This window comes from Canis lupus, chromosome 24 (assembly GCF_003254725.2).
Source record: "Canis lupus dingo isolate Sandy chromosome 24, ASM325472v2, whole genome shotgun sequence".
NCBI lineage: Eukaryota > Metazoa > Chordata > Mammalia > Carnivora > Canidae > Canis > Canis lupus.
The window spans coordinates 18,376,358-18,392,792 of NC_064266.1; the positions used below are offsets into that span (position 1 = coordinate 18,376,358).

General features: G+C 47.3%; 1 protein-coding gene across 6 annotated transcripts in view; it reads right to left on the bottom strand.

Moving 5' to 3' along the window:
- The window catches only part of PTPRA (protein tyrosine phosphatase receptor type A), a 171,157-nt gene that overhangs the window by 6,979 nt on the left and 147,743 nt on the right, over positions 1-16,435 (bottom strand). For 4 of the 6 annotated variants that reach the window (XM_025469495.3, XM_025469496.3, XM_049100747.1 and 1 more), the window contains 9 exons: positions 15,586-15,705; positions 14,666-14,832; positions 14,032-14,167; positions 13,193-13,342; positions 11,940-12,033; positions 11,568-11,644; positions 10,958-11,092; positions 538-663; positions 306-457 (listed from right to left, as the gene is read on the bottom strand). In XM_025469495.3, the coding sequence (XP_025325280.1) occupies positions 306-457; positions 538-663; positions 10,958-11,092; positions 11,568-11,644; positions 11,940-12,033; positions 13,193-13,342; positions 14,032-14,167; positions 14,666-14,832; positions 15,586-15,705 (1,157 nt within the window). Of the gene's footprint in view, positions 1-305; positions 458-537; positions 10,066-10,957; positions 11,093-11,567; positions 11,645-11,939; positions 12,034-13,192; positions 13,343-14,031; positions 14,168-14,665; positions 14,833-15,585; positions 15,706-16,435 lie in introns of those variants that run through there. The other 2 variants (XM_025469497.3, XM_025469498.3) reach the window with 2 other exon arrangements.

The following is a 16,435-nucleotide window of genomic DNA, read 5'->3' on the forward strand; positions in this document are numbered from 1 at the left end:
AGACCCTCACCCCCACTAGTGCCCATGGTCTCTCCACTGTCAGTATCCTCTGCTGCTCTCCTGTACCACCCCATCACCATCCCAAATGCTTCCCTGTCCAATATTTTAATATCACTGGTTCCCTAGTACTTAATGCAAAGTTCAAACACCATGATCTTCTCTTATTATCTGGCCCTGTGCTGGCCACCAAACTCAACTGCCAGGTGCTCCTCAGTACCCTGCTGTTGTCTGGCTTTCCTCACTGTCGCTTCCCCTGCCTGCCTCTCATTGCTTTCTCTCCCACTCTGAGGGCTGGGGAGAGGTACCTGCAGTGCACGGTGATGGGGTGGTTCCCTGACTGCTGCTGCTGCTTCTGTACGGCCGCAATGATGCTGATCATGCCCTTTCCATCGCTGGGGATGCCCACTTCAGGCCAGCCGTGGAAGTGGAACTGCCGGATCTGCCGGCTCTTGTTCTCCTTTGGAAGAAGTGGGATCAGAGAGGCAGGGCACCCTGGCTTTTCCCTGCGGGAGGAGCTGCACCCCCCAGCCACCTTACCCTGGTGTTGGTGACCAGGAGGTCTCTGACAGTGTAGCTCTCACATTCCTCCTCTTTCTTCAGCTCCACTGTGATGTCTCCATAGGACACCACTCCATCGGAGGGCCAGTACTGGGCACACTTTTCCTGGAGGGACAAACGGGAGATGTGAGGTGCTTGGAATACCATGAATAGAAGCATGGCTGTCCTTTGAGCTGCCTGCTCCTGTCTTCCAATTACCACCTCTTATAGAACATCCTTCATCTCCAAAGTGTCAAAAACTCAGAGTGTCATTACGTTACTTAATATCACTCTAATTAACTTCTGATCCTCACTAGGACACCTACAGCTGACCCTTGAACAACACAGGGTTGGACTGCATGGGCCCACTTATACATGGATTCTTCTGGATAAACACAGTACAGTAATATAAAGTACCAATTTTCTCTTCCTTATGACTTTCTTTCTTTTTTTTTAGGATTTTATTTATTCATAAGAGGCACAGAGAGAGAGACAGAGACACAAGCAGAGGGAGAAGCAGGCTCCCTGTAGGGAGCCCGATGTAGACCTCAATCCCAGGGCCCCGGGATCCCACCCTAAGCCAAAGGTAGACGCTCAACCGCTGGGCCATCCAGGTGTTCCCCTTATGATTTTTTTAATATTTTCTTTTCTCTAGTTTGCTTTATGGTAAGAATACAGTATATAGGGATCCCTGGGTGGCGCAGCGGTTTGGCGCCTGCCTTTGGCCCAGGGCGCGATCCTGGAGACCCGGGATCGAATCCCACATCGGGCTCCCGGTGCATGGAGCCTGCTTCTCCCTCTGCCTGTGTCTCTGTCTCTCTCTCTCTCTCTGTGACTATCATGAATAAATAAATAAAATCTTAAAAAAAAAAAAAAGAATACAGTATATAATAGATAAAACATACAAAATATATGCTATTAATGTCACTGATCAGTCCTCAGGTCAGCAGTAGGCTATTAATTATGTTTTTGATAAGTCAAAAGTTATATATGGATTTTTTTTAATTGAAGTATAGTTGACACATGCTACATATGTTTCAGGTATACAATATAGTAATTTGGAAAATCTATATACCAGTGTAGCTACCATCTGTCACCAAAGAACACTATTACCAGACCACTGACTAGATTCCCTATGCTGCAGCTTTCATCCCTGTGATATATGCAAGTTTTCGACTACACAAGGTAGAAAGAAGGGGCTGGGAGTCAGTGCCTACCTAACCCCTGTGTTGTTCAAGAGTCAATCGTATATTTAAAAACTTAATTCCCGGGGTAGCCCGGGTGGCTCAGCGGTTTAGCGCCGCCTTCGCCCCAGGGCCTGATCCTGGAGACCCAGGATCGAGTCCCACGTCGGCTTCCTGCATGGAGCCCGCTTCTCCCTCTGCCTGTGTGTCTGCCTGCCTCTCTCTCTCTCTGTGTCTGTCATGAATAAATAAATAAATATGTAAAAAAAAAACCTTAATTCCCTTACTGGACATAATCACTTAGCCTTTTGGTTTACTTATTTACAGTTTAATTTGCAACACGTGACAGATCTCTGAAGAGCTCTGACCATCATTTCAGCTGCATTCAACACTTAATAGGGTGGAGGAAGAGGAATGAATGTTTTTGCTCCAATTTCTTTTCCCCTCTCCTTTGCTCCCTCGGGGTGTTTCCACCTCTTATAGGAGCTTACATATGTCAGACTGCTAACCCAGAAAAACAGAGCCCCACTGAAAGTACCATCCAGCCATGGTGCTTCAGTAGAGCCCAGGGCACAGCATCCACCCATCCCTCCTTTCCTTCCTCTTGATTTTTCTTTTTTTTTTTTTTTTTTAAACATTTTTATTTATTTATGACAGTCACAGAGAGAGAGAGAGGCAGGGACATAGGCAGAGGGAGAAGCAGGCTCCATGCACCGAGAGCCCGACATGGGATTCGATCCCGGGTCTCCAGGATCACGCCCTGGACCAAAGGCAGGCGCCAAACCGCTGCGCCACCCAGGGATCCCTCCTCTTGATTTTTCAATTTGCAATGGCACCTGCATTTCTGTCCTTGCAAGTGAATAGGAGAGTTTACAGCTTGTCTTTGCTGGCACCTGGCTCAGTTTCTTCTACAGCTCTTTGTGGGCAGGGGCTGCCTCTTTTCATCTTTATCTCTCTAGCACCCTGCACACTGCCTGCGTGTGTGGTAGGCTCTCAGTAACTGCTAAATGAATCTGTTCAATGTTTGCAGAACAAGTCAGGCTATAAATACGTAAATAAAACAATATAGCCGACTGTCCATTTCTTTAGAGCATTTGGGAGAAGATCTTAGATTTCCACTATTGGCACTTTTAAAATCTTCAACCATAAACATACTTTATATTCATTAGGAAAATTATGAAGAGTAGAAAAATAAAAATAACAATCTCTTAGTCCAAATAAAATCATTACTAAAAGTCCATTTTAGTGACTCTTTTCGCTTTTCCTATGTGTGATAATTCATTTTCTCCTTTATAAATGATGCTGAGCTCATTTTAAACCACAGAATTATCAAAGTGGTAGATCAGGGAAATGTCACAGACCAGTGCTTTTCTACATGTACCCACTCAGAGCCCTGGAGATGCTATGGGGGTTGGGGCTCTGGGCCCTCTCCTCAACCAGAATGCCTTAAAAAAAATTCTAATTAAGGCTCTTAAACAGAGATTATGTTGGTTTTCAGGTCACTGGTGGGAGGAATAAATTTTGCTACTCCATTTTCTTCCCAAATCTGCCCTCACACAGTTTACCAGCCAGGACTAACAACTGGGGCTTTAAAACTGTTACAAGTGCTAAGATTTAAATGGGCTTGAGAGAAACGGGGTGTATGACCCAGAATCACACTATGACTAGAAAAAGTGTGGTCCCACACTTTATGGCTTGAGACCTTAATTTTGGCAGTGGGGTATGACAAAAAGGGCAGACTGGAAGAGGGCCACCATAGATACAGAGCTAGGGAACTAGAGCTGTGGACAGGCAGTCAGTCCACAGTAAAAGCAAATGGGGAGTCTACTGTGGCTGGTCTAAGGGGTACAATTTCTCAAAGTGATTATATGTGGTTGGGACTGACCAAGGGGTTAGATCAAGGCCACAAAGTGAGTTTCAGTTCTATAGGTAAGCAAGTAAGGTGTGCCAAGAGGAGACAACCCTGGTAAACTTCTGGGGTTAGGATTTAAGGGATGATGTAAAGAGAAGCCACAAAAAACAATTACAGATATTGGACAAATGGCAGCAACTCATTCTCCTCAGCCAGGAGAAAGTACAGGGTTTATTTAATTTAGCTCTCCCAGTGGGCACAACGCAAACAGAGGAAGCAGGCTGGACTTAAAAACAAAGCCAGGGGATCCCCTGGGTGGTGCAGCGGTTTAGCGCCTGCCTTTGGCCCAGGGCATGATCCTGGAGACCCGGGATCGAATCCCACGTCGGGCTTCCGGTGCATGGAGCCTGCTTCTCCCTCTGCCTGTGTCTCTGCCTCTCTCTCTCTCTGTGTGTGTGTGACTCATAAAGAAAATAAAAAAATAAAAAAGAAAAGATTAAAAAAACAAACAAAAACAAACAAACAAAAAAAAACAAAGCCAGCTACTTAAGAGGAAAAAGGTACCATGTGAGGGCAACAGCAGTCCAGAGGCGCCTCTCACATTTGTGGGGAGGATAATGGTAGAGAGAGTGGACCCTGAAGCAGCACTAGTTCAGGAGGCTGAGTTAAGCTGCTGGAAGGCAAAGTTTTGAGGGAGGTTTTGGAATACTCAACAAGAGCAGCTTCAGTTTAGAGAGAGACCTATTGGGGTGATCCTCCTCTGGGTCAAAGGAGAGGAACCCCCTTCCTCAGGAGGCAGAACGTGGGCCTGGGAATCCGAAGCAGGGACCAGCAGTGGCTGTACCTACTGATGCCCACGGCTACAGAGGCCTGGGGATCTTGCTGAGTGGGGAGACTCACATGAGAGCACAGAGTTGGAGACCAGGCCTGTGCAGAACACAAAGCAGTGACAAATACGGGACCCTCCTGTCAACGAGTAGTAGGCTGTGACCCATCAGAAGCCATGCCCCACTTAGCAGCTAGATGGCAAAAGGGAATGAGGGAAAATGGAAAGGAGATTTAAATTAAGCAAGTGACACAATAAGGAAAGAGGGCCCAATTCAAGTCTTGGGACTAGATGTCAACATGAAAGGCTCTTAAATTTTGTATGCTGGGTATTTTCCCTCAGGACCTCAGGAAGCTCAGAGAAGATTTTAAGGAGTGACTATAGTTAGAATTCTATTTTTTTAAAAAAAGAATTTATTTATTCATAAGAGACACAGAGAGAGGCAGAGACATAGGCAGAGGGAGAAGCAGGCTCCATGCAGGAAGTCTGATGTGGAACTCGATCCCGGGACTCCGCGATCATGCCTTGAGCCAAAGGCAGATGCTCAACCACTGTACCACCCAGGCGTCCCAGGAAGGGAGCCGGACATGGGACTTGATCCCAGGTCTCCAGGATCACGCCCCGGGCTGAAGGTGGTGCTAAATCGCTGAGCCACCTGGGCTGCCCCAGAATTCTATTTTCAAAATGATCTCTGGCTGCCATGCGAAGAAGTGACTAAAAGTGGGTGGGAGTGGAATCGGATAGATGGCTGTCAGGCTACTTCAGTGGTGCAGGTGAGTGCATGATGGTTTCAAGGAGGGGTCTGTTGCTGCACTGGAGAGAAGTGGACATGCTCAGTGTATGTTAGATCTCACTGATGTGGGAAGAGAGGATAATGTGGGAAGTGAGGAAAGGGCAGTAATGAAGGTAAACTACTGGGCGGAAGGTGGGACCACTTACTGAGATGGTAAGAGCAGGGTGGACTAGTATGGGGGAAGGAGGAAAATCATGTTTCATCTGGGCCAGGTGGAGTCTGAGATCCTTATCAGTCGTGCGAAGATATCCAGTGGGCACATGGATACACCAGTCCACAACTGGGAAGCAGAGGCTGCATTAGAGACACAGATTTGGGGACCTCTGGCATACAGATAGCATTTCAACCCACAGGACTATATGAAGCCCTCAAGGGATAGTGTGTTAAAACAAACAACAAAGGGTTAAGGCCTAAGTCAACTTCAACAATTAGAGGACACAAAAAGGAGGAGGTGGTCACAAAGGAAACGAAAGTTGCTGCCAGGCCAGTGAGGGGTTGACATCATGGAATTCAAAGGAAGAAAGTGTTTTGAGGAGGAGGGAGGCGTTGAGTATTTCAGATGCTGCTGTAAAGGGTCAGAAAGACGAGAGGAGGAGGAATGGCAACAAGGCAGTCATCAGTGATGCTGATGGGAGTATTCTCAGAAGGAACAGGATGAGGAGAGAACCAAAAGGAGGAAGCCAATTCTTCAAAGGTGTTGTGCTAGGAAGGAAGGGGGTGCAGAAAAATAGGATATAGAAGGAAGAAACCATGGGACACGAGAGAGATTTTTGTTTTGTAAAGACAGGAAATGCAACAAGGCACAGGCTGGTTAGAGTAATGCAGCAGAGAGGGAACTGCTGATGGAGGTGAAGGAGGACTGCAGTAACATGCCGGAGGCGGCAGGAGGGGAGCATGCAGGCACACTGGACACGTGGATGGAGGGGTGAAGGAACCTTTTCCCACCGCAATAGGAGAGGTGAAAGAATGGGTACAGATCTGAGGAGGCTGGTTGCTTGCAGGAGGGAAGGTGAGTGCATTCTCATCTGATTTCTTAGAGAAGAATGGGCCAGGCTGTGAGATAAAGTGCCAAGAAAGTAAAAGACCAGGAGGGAATAATGGATGTTAGCAAGGGAGGGATTATAATAATGACATGTCATAAAAACTCTAAAGGGAATAAGGAAGAAAGTGAGAACATGAGGGGAGTTGGGGGCTGAGAAGGTGGAGGAGTCCATGGCTCTGAAAGAGGACTTCAACTACCTCCATTTTGATCTCAGTCTGTACTTTCTTTCTTTCTTTCTTTTTTTTTTTTTTTTAAGATTTTATTTATTTACCCATGAGAACACACAGAGAGGATTGAGAGAGAGAGGCAGAGACACAGGCAGAGGGAGAAGCAGGCCCCACACAGGGAGCCCGACATGGGACCCGATCCCGGGTCCCCAGGATTACAACCTGGGCCGAAGGCAGCGCTAAACCGCTGAGCCACCCTGGCTGCCCTCAGTCTGTACTTTCTGATTAAGTTTTTATTTCCAGTTTCTCTCTTAACTCAGGCAAAAGACCTGACAGGAAAGCATCTAGGGATGGAAACTGACATTATCCCTCAAGCAATAATGACTGTCCTGACCTCTGCAGATGACTGACCCCAAGACAGTGATCAACCTGACCTTTCTGCCACCTGCATGCATCCACTGACCTTTGTCTCACAGCTCCCTTATGTGAACCTAGAAATGTCTTCAGCACTTTGGACACAATCTTTGAGACACTAACCCAGTATCTTCCCCATGCTGGCCTCACTGAAATGAATTCCTGTTTTATCTCCACTCATCTCTCTGCCTTTGGACTGTGGCAAGTGGCAAGTGGCCGAATCTGGCCTGTTTGGGAGCCCCGGAGCTAGGTGCTCTGTGCCCTTGGGCCGTGGTCACAGCTCTAGAGATGTGATGGAAGATAAAAACTTAATGTAGGGGCAGCCTGGGTGGCTCAGTGGTTTAGTGTCGCCTTCAAACCAGGGTGTGATCCTGGAGACCTGGGATCGAGACCTGCGTCGGGCTCTCTGCATGGAGCCTGCTTCTCCCTCTGCCTATGTCTCTGCCTCTCTCTCTCTCTCTGTGTCTCTCATAAATGAATAAATAAATCTTAAAAAAATAAATAAATAAAAACTTACTGTAATAAGAGGGAAGTAGTGAGAGGGGGCGTGCTCTCAGCAGATATTAAGCTGGGCAGGATGTGGGGTGCCTGGCGTTGAGATCCCAAAGGCAGCACAGATATGATATGGGTAATTTGTCATTGCTGTGATTTGAGTGGGTGGCTGGGGGAGCTGAGAGGCCAAAGACCAATGGTAGGACCAATGGATCACCCTCATGGATACTTATGGCTTCCAGAGGTAGGCATAGAGGCCAGCAAGAGGCAGTAAGCCAAAATCATCAGTAGTTGAGGATGGGAGATGGGAATAAGTACTCAAGTCCAGTAGCAGAATTTTCGGGAAAAGGGCTTTAATCTCAGATTTTTTTTTTCTTAAGATTTTATTTATTCATTCATGAGAGACACAGAGAGAGAGACAGAGACACAGGCAGAGGGAGAAGCAGGCTCCATGCAAGGAGCGTGACGTGGGACTTGATCCCGGGTCTCCAGCATCAGGCCCTGGGCTGAAGGTGGCGCTAAACCACTGAGCCACCTGGGCTGCCCTAATCTCAGATTTGTTTTCAGGTTATGGACTCTAGATAATAATATCCTGAAAGCTACAGTAGAAGCATTTGTGTATTTTCTCCAACTGCTTTTAACCTCCTCCTCCTCCTAAATAGCACCTAGTTTCTTGCATGGTATGAAGCTGACAAAAGTGATGGGGACACACAGCTTCGTGGCAGGTGTCTAATGCAATCTCGTTCTACTGACTCTTGGATAAGTGGAACACAACCTCGGGTTGGGCTGACCCCATGCAGAAACTGCTGGTACTGCTCGGATGAATAGTCCAACCTAAACTACTAAGGGAATGCAAGCCTTACCAAGCATGTTGGTGGATCCCTCATAGTTAAGATGGAGTTGGAAAAAAACAAAAACAAAAACAAAAAACAGGGAGAAAAGAGGATTTTAAGTTTTAATTCCTTTTGGGATTTTAATATATATAAAATTTACAATTTGGGATTAAGACTTTTTCCTTGGGGGACACCTGGGTGGCTCAGCGGTTGAGTGTCTGCCTCCGGCTCAGGGTGTGATCCCAGAGTTCTGGGATCAAGTCCCACACTGGGCTCCCAGCGAGGAGCCTGCTTCTCCCTCTGCCTATATCTCTGTCTTCTCTGTGTCTCTCATGAATAAATAAATAAATCTCTAAAAAATTTTTAAAAAGACTTTTTTCCTTGGGAATTTAAAACCAGGTGTGGGGAGTGGTGGTGTCACAGTTGTATACGTATAAACACCTTTCACTGTATCATTTAGGCTTACTGTGTTAGTATCTCTGGAGGCGACACTTGACAAGATGGATGGAGGATGGAACAGGAAGTGAAATTCTGTCAGGGGCAGTGAGGCCTTATAAAGAATGTCATTAATATCCTGTTCTGATTCATTTCAGAAGCTTCTGAGGGCAAGAACTGCCGCCTGTCTCACTGGCCATGCAGAGAGGCATAAGGCACAGTGGTGGGTAGAGGGGACTGCAGGCTTGGTCAGTGGCAGGAGACTGTGTGTATGTGGCCCTTTCTCCCATTTCCACCCTTTATTCTCACTAGGTTTTCTTCGAGGATGAAGAGCCTGATAAGCTGAAGGACAAAGTCTGAGATATTCACTGGGCCACATTTTATTGCAGGGCAGTGGACTGAGAGATACTTTTGCTTGCTGCCCCAGTACTTCTGCCTGCAGCATGGGCCTGCCCATCATAGACCTGGAGGCAGGGAGTGTGGGGATAATCTCATGCAGGTTCATGGTTTATCTGCACCTTCCATTCTGGCTTATTAGAGAGGGCTGGGAGACATGCACCTAGCTCTTGATAACACAGTAGTTGGCTGCCTTATTGCAGAGCCAGAAACTGTGCCCCAAACCTCTCATCTCATCGGGATTGTTATTAATGGTGAGTGAAGACTTAAGAAGTATGTCTGTTGATGTAGGGACATGATGGAAATTGGAAAGAATAGCTAGTGAGTTAAATGATTAAAATTGAAAAAAATCTTGACATAAAGAACATCAGGGTGTGCAAATATGTTTAAAGCCATGTCAAAGGACGCCTGGGTGGCTCAGCAGTTTAGTGCCTGCCTTTGGCCCAGGGTTTGATCCTGGAGTCCCTGGATCAAGTCTTGCATCAGGCTCCCTGCATGGACTCTGCTTCTCCCTCTGCCTGTGTCTCTGCCTCTCTCTGTGTCTCTCATGAATAAATAAATTAAATCTTAAAAAAAAAAAAAAAGCCATATCAAAGTTAAACTATACAAGTAGGATCCCTGGGTGGCGCAGCGGTTTGGCGCCTGCCTTTGGCCCAGGGCGCGATCCTGGAGACCCCGGATCGAATCCCACATCAGGCTCCCGGTGCATGGAGCCTGCTTCTCCCTCTGCCTGTGTCTCTGCCTCTCTCTCTCTCTCTCTCTCTCTGTCTCTGTGACTATCATAAATAAATAAAAATTAAAAAAAAAATTAAAAAAAAATAAACTATACAAGTACAGAATGGGAAAGGTGTAGTTTTTATAATAACAAATAATATAAAATACACTTAGTGATTTTTATTTTTAAATGGTTGTAAATTCAGTGAATTATCAGTGGGCGCCACCCTTAATTCTTCATGCTACCTCTTCACTATCTTTTGGGACAGACCCCTTGTCACCATCCCTGCTGAGTCCAGGCCATCATCAGTACTGCCACAGCCTCCTCTCTGCTTGTGGTTGCTCATTCCGAATTTGTCCTCTTCACTAAGCCAGAGGGACTTTCAAAAAAACACAAATTTGATATTGTTAAGGGCTCTTACACTGCTCTATAAAATTCAAAATCTTCACTATGGCTCAGAAAGACTTTTATCAGGCCCTTGCTGGCTTCTCCAGGGTCCTCAATTCTGAAGTCACATGCCAGGTATAACGAAGCTCCCATTTACTGCACTGTGCAGCCACAACAGTTTTTAGGATCATAAACACTGTGTAAACACAGACTAAGCCACCCAGCAGTACAGTGAGAGGTGGGGGCAAGAAGGTAGGCAGAGAAAGAGAGACCCCTGACATGGAAAGTGCTCAGCAGAGGCTGTATAGTTGTGACTCAGGAACAGGTTAGGAGATACCCCACACTGAGTGGGGCTGACCCAAGAGGGCCTCTAGGGTTCCTTACATTCTGAATTCTCAGACAATTCTTTTTTTTTTTTCTTTAAAAGATTTCCTTGCTATTGAATTTTAACAGAAGAAACATCTAAGTTATTTCTCAAGTTCTTCTGTCTTCTTTTCTGTAGTCTGCAAAGAGGCCACTCATCTTCCCACAGTTCATTTTTCTGGCCTACAAGGCACCCTCTTCTTAGGGACACTCAGGAGTTCCACATTAGAGCCTTGGTCTGGCTCTGCATCCCTCGTTTCACTAGCTCTGCCCTGCCTGGGAGGTGGGAGGAGGAGGTGTGCATAAAGCTAGGCACTGGGAAAACCATCTTTAGGAGAGAAGAGGCAGGAACTGTCTGGCAGCTCAGACCGCATTGCTCTTCCAGTCCTGAGAGAAACTTCTGACTGCTCAGGTCAACTGCTTGAATATGGCTCTTTGGACAGTTTAAGCTAAACATTTCTTCTTAGCCCCTCACCTTTTCCTGTGCTGTTTCCCACAGCCCAGGACCTGACTGAGCTCACCTGTCCTCGCTCCTCCAGTTCTGTCAGCATTACGATAGAGCAGGATTTCCACTCCCAGATCATTCGCCAGAAGTCCTCAATGGTGTGGAGAAGAGGGCCCTGGCTGGCGATGTAGGAGTCCTTCTGTCGGTAGCCCTGTACAAGCCAGGTCAATGGTAGGAGTAAGGTGTTTTAATCAGGGAGGGGCTAGCGAAGAAGACAGACCACTAGGATGGGATGGGGCTGCTTGGAGGCAAACTCAACCCAGGCAGACCTCCCCTTTGGTCAAGGACCAAACCCTGTCTGACATGCTGGTCTCCTTCTACAAGGGTGGGGGAAAAGGGGACTGGGGCTGGGATGAAGAAAACAAGAATGGGAAAGGCCAGAGGCTTTCAGCCCTTGGCCATGGTCTGTGCTATGAAATTTCCCCTCAAGTTATTACTCTGGTGTGTGCCCTCTGTATTCCACATCACATTCTGTTTTCTAGGGCCTGACAGACCTAATGTGCAGGCTGGGTAAGGTTCTGTATTTGACGACGGACTCAAACACAATACTCCCACCCACTGGCACTGCAAGGCCCAGCCAAATCTCATGGAGCAGGGGCAGTCCTGGGGACACAGCCATCACTTACGTCAATGAAGGATGCATTCACGTAGTCCGTGTTCTCCTCACCCCTCTTAACTGGAATGATCACTCTGTTGAATTCATCTGCAGGAAGGACAGAAGCTGTGGCTCCCCAACATCATCTGTCCTCTCTAAATCTTTCCTTTCTCGCCAGGCCCTGGGTAGGTATAATCCCAGCTGCAATAACATGCCTGTTCCCAGCCCGAGAGAGAGAAACCTCTTGGCCTTCATGCTTTTCTCATTTCCAGAAGCCACTAAAGAACTAAGAGCAAAAAAAAGGCAGTGCCCTAATTCTGGTCTCCAAGTCGATAATGAATTAGTAACCTCAGAAGTGGAAGGAGGGAATACTAAGGCTTTGGAGAGGGGGGAGGGCTCTTACATGGAATGATCTGTAAAACCCGGTTCTTCTTCATGTTGGCTGGAAGGTTTCCAGTCCGCATCTTGTCATTCTGGATTTTGATTGATGTTAACTTCTGAATCGGGAAGGAGAGGGGAAACATTACTGATCCCTGTAACTTGGCAAGATTATGCCTGTCAGACATGGATCTTCAGGCTACTCTGATTGCATACTGTTCCTCACTGGGGCCCTGACCTCCACTTCCACATGTTCTTGCTGGAACACTATTTCTTCTGTCATAAGCTCAATGAACAAGCCAAGAGTGTTTGGGGAACACTGCCTTGTGGGCTCCTGTGGACCCTTCTGGGATTCCCCGGGACTGGAATTATATGATCCTGGAGCAAGGATCCTAGCTTCATAGGAAGGAGTGTGTCTGCCTTTCTTCTCTCCCTGCTGTTCTACCCCAAAGGCTAGCTTGGACTCTTTAGAAAATCTTATTTTCAAATGCATATGCTCCCTTCTCCTGATTCTGAGGCTCCTTTCTGATCCTTGCTACTTAAAGTGTAGTCCATAAACCAGCAATAGTCTTGTTATGTTAGTAATGCAGAATCTCAGGCCCTAAGTGTTTCCCCTTGCCAAATCAGAACCTGCATCTTAACAAGATTCTGTGGTTATTCCTGTGCATATTATAGTTTGAGAAGAACTGCTTTAAGGGATTTGATCTTTCCCACTGCTGCCCAGAATCTCTTTGGAGAACACTTTATTGACAGAGGTGTGACATGTTCCTTAGGTGTGCTGAGAACCACTGTCTAATGGCAACAGCAGAGGTCAGCAACCACGGGCCAAATTTGGCTTGCTGCCTATAAACAGACTTTTATGGAAACACAGCCATGCTCAATTGGTTTATGTAGCATCTATGGTTGCTCTTTAAAAGTTTTAAGCAGTTGCAACAGAGACCAAACAGCCTGCAATCCTAAAATATATACTGTCTGGTCCTTATAGAAAAAGTTTAGGTTGCTGTAGATTATAATCACCTGTGTATGTGCGTGTGTGTGTGTGTGTGGGGGGGGAGTGTGCAGGGTGGGTTGGGTGCCTCAGAATCACCCAAGCAATTCTAACATGCAGGATGGGTTGAAAATGACGAGGTTACGAGTAAAGGGCCAGAAACTCACCTCTTAAAACCATGCACAAGGGGATTCCCCATTTGTTGCTAAATCTCTGAGAGCCAAGCATCCCATATTCCCCAAAGCACGTGGATTCTTCAGTCTGGAAGAGGGAGTTCAGCTCCAACTCACCTTAAACTCTTCCTCTAATCCATTGTTGCTGGTCCCTGGGATTTTGTTGTAAATTTTCTGCAGATGTGTTTCTAAAGAGGTCACCTCTAGTTCTGTATCTCCATAGAGATAATGCTCCAGAAGGGCTTGGTATATGAAGACATACTGCATCTGAAATGCCACGATGCCCGAGTTCCCAGTTACACACTACATGGTCTCTGTGGTGCCAGATTTCCCCTTACCCTCAATTCACTCCAGTTCACTTCTCCTTTGCCCTTAACAAGTATAAAATTATTCACCCTTGTTGTGCCAGTTTAGTGAGGCAGGACTATAATGCATGAGTCCTCTGGGGGTGCTTAACTTGGGAGGGAGGGTCCTACTCTGGCAGCCTCCTAGGGCAGAAGCCTGAAGATAAGGACAAATCCAATTCCTGCTCATTCTGACAGTATAGTCTGAAGGGGTTGTCTAAATCTGGTGACACACAAAACCTGTGCCAGCCTCCGGTGCTGCGCCCTTTGTACCCCATGCCTCAACCACAGAGCTGATCCTACTGCTGCTCTTGGATATGGTTGAGCTGAGTCACACCTTCGTGGGCACTGGTTTTCTCAGCTGCCTGCACGTGTGCTTCTCTCAGGACCTGTTTCGTGTCCTTAGAGTCTAGTGCAAATGACACCTGCCTCCCAACTCCAGTAGGTGTAACCTCCCCTGTGCTCTATGTCTCTTTAACACAATTCTTAAGAGTCCTTCATCACACTGCATGATGATCATTTACAGTAACCTAGGAGGCTGAGTAATCCATACGGCTATGATGTTTTGATCTTGGAATGTCCCCACCCTCACCTTACCCACAAATCACTCACATCTGTTTGCACCATCTGGCAGCGCTGTGCCCGGATCCGGCTCACAAAGCCATACACGTCCACTTTCCGCTCTGTATGCATCATGTCCAGCATGGCATCAATGACAACAAAGGTACCTGTACGCCCTACACCCGCACTGTAGCCAGAGAGCAGGGGTGTTACTGGGATGGCCAGCATGCCTTGTGAGAGCATACAGGGAGGGGGCAGCAGAAGCCAGGGCTCTTTCTTCAGGCCACCAAATTCTAATTCTGAATGGGGAATAGCTGGAACACTCATAGAGCCAACAGCCCCACCATACCCTGGACTCCATATCTTTAGTTATCAGGACCAGGACCATGCACTTAGAAAGGTGTGAAGGCTCCAAGCACACAAAGCAGCACTCACTCTAGCTTTCTGGCTTCACAGCAGTGGTTTCCCCACCCCCAATCTTGGAAGACTGCCCTTCCCTCTTTCCTCAAATGCTCTATACCCAGCACCAAAACTTAGTCTCTTTGGCTGCTGCCCTGGGACCCTAACAGCTTAGCTGCTCTTTGTTAGTGTCCTGTCCTCAGCCAGGGCCCTTGTGCTTTCCCTTGCTCTGACCATAGGAACAGAATATGGTATAAGCGGGGAGCCAAGGGTCAGCCACACTGACCTGCAGTGGACTACGATGGCCCCTGCAAACTGAGGGTTACAGGCTTTCACCTTCTTGAGGAACTTGAGCATGCCGATAGGGGTGAAAGGCACCCCAAAGTCTGGCCAGCTGGTAAAGTGGAACTGAGTGATGAGGCGCTGTGGCTTCCTGTTGGTCACGTCGCCCACCTGTGGATGTGAGGAGATCCTGTGTGTTGGCCCTGATAACCTGGGGTAGGGCAGTGCCAGGGGAGGGAAGGGGAGGCTTTGGGGCTGGGGCCCGGGCCAGCTGTGGTAGTCAGTGACAATGGAGAAGTGAGAGTGTATCCAAGGAAGTGTTAACCATGGAGAGAGGACTTCTTCCCAGGAACTCCATGAGGTAACACAGGGCTGTTACAATTATTCTCAGCTGACAGAGGTGAAATGTGAAGTTCAGAGAAGTTAAGTGACCCTGTCAAGGCCTCAGAACTAACTCATGGCAAGGTCAGAACTAAAATACAGGTCTCCTGACTCTTGGTAAGCCCTCTTTTCATAGTACCACATAGCCCCTCACCTGAAGGCAACCTTTGCTCAAGCCTCCAGAGTCACTCTAGAGGACCAAGAGCAGGAGCCACCACATCCTTAATGTCAGGAGCCTTTGAGGTAAGAAGAGGTAAGCCAAGTACCCAGAAGATTATACCACTTCCTGATGCACTTGGTTTATACCTATGATGATCAAATTCTATCTCAATAAAAATTTTTTCTCTTAGTCATGAAAATGCTCCTTCTTAAACTTTGATAAAGTTCCCTGGGAGTTCAGATCTCTGGTTTCAGAGTCTAAACATACCTCACACTCAGTGAGACTCCCGACCACCCTAAACTGGGGGATGACCCAGTCTATTCCACCCTCTTAGTGTCAACAGATCCTAAACAAGAGCAGAGAAATGAGGTAGGAGACAGTACCTGCTGAATGCAGAACTTCCGCACTGTGTAGTCCACCAGGACAGTCACATCCTCTACTGACACACGGATATTCCCATAGGTCCAGCAGCCTTGGTCTGGCCAGTACTGGGCACACTTACACTGGAAAGGAACAGACATGCATCCCCTGATGACCTCAGACCTCCCGCCCTCAGCGTATGTGAAGGACATGAAGGAAAGGACCACAAAAGCCCAGACAGAAGTCTCCAGAAAGCCCCCAGAGAAGGCCTCTTCTCTCACTTTGGTCAGCTGCGGACTTATTTAACTGTTCTTTTTTCAAGTTTCTCAGCTTCCATATTGGTAGCAGTATGTCTTGACTTTTACATAGCCCCAGCCCTATACTTCTCATTCTTTCCCACCTGTTTCCTCAGTTTATGGCAAACTGGAAGTTACTTTACCTACGTAAGGTGCTCTTCTACAATATCCCCAGTAATGATCTAGGGACAGGACTGTCTGAACTCCTGGAACCAGCAACCTATGAGTGGGTTACCAGGGTGGAGTGATGCCTTCTCTGATGCCTGGGCCTTAAATAGCTTCCAAGAATCAGAGGTCAGGTCAGAGGAAACGAACCTATAGCCTAGCCCTAGTGCTGTCCCTCCGAAGCACTGCAGTGCTGCTGATTAACATATCCAATACCCCAGGGTGGGGATCAAGGTAACTTGATCTGGGAAAAGACAGTCATGAATGGGAGTTCCTCTCTGGGGCTTGATCCAGGGCTCAGGACTCATTCTGGCTGTGACACAGTGATAGGGCTGGCCAGGCATGGACTTGGCAGCCCCAGCCACAAAAAGAAAAGGACTAGTCAGAAAGCTGCTTGCACAAGGATCAGGCA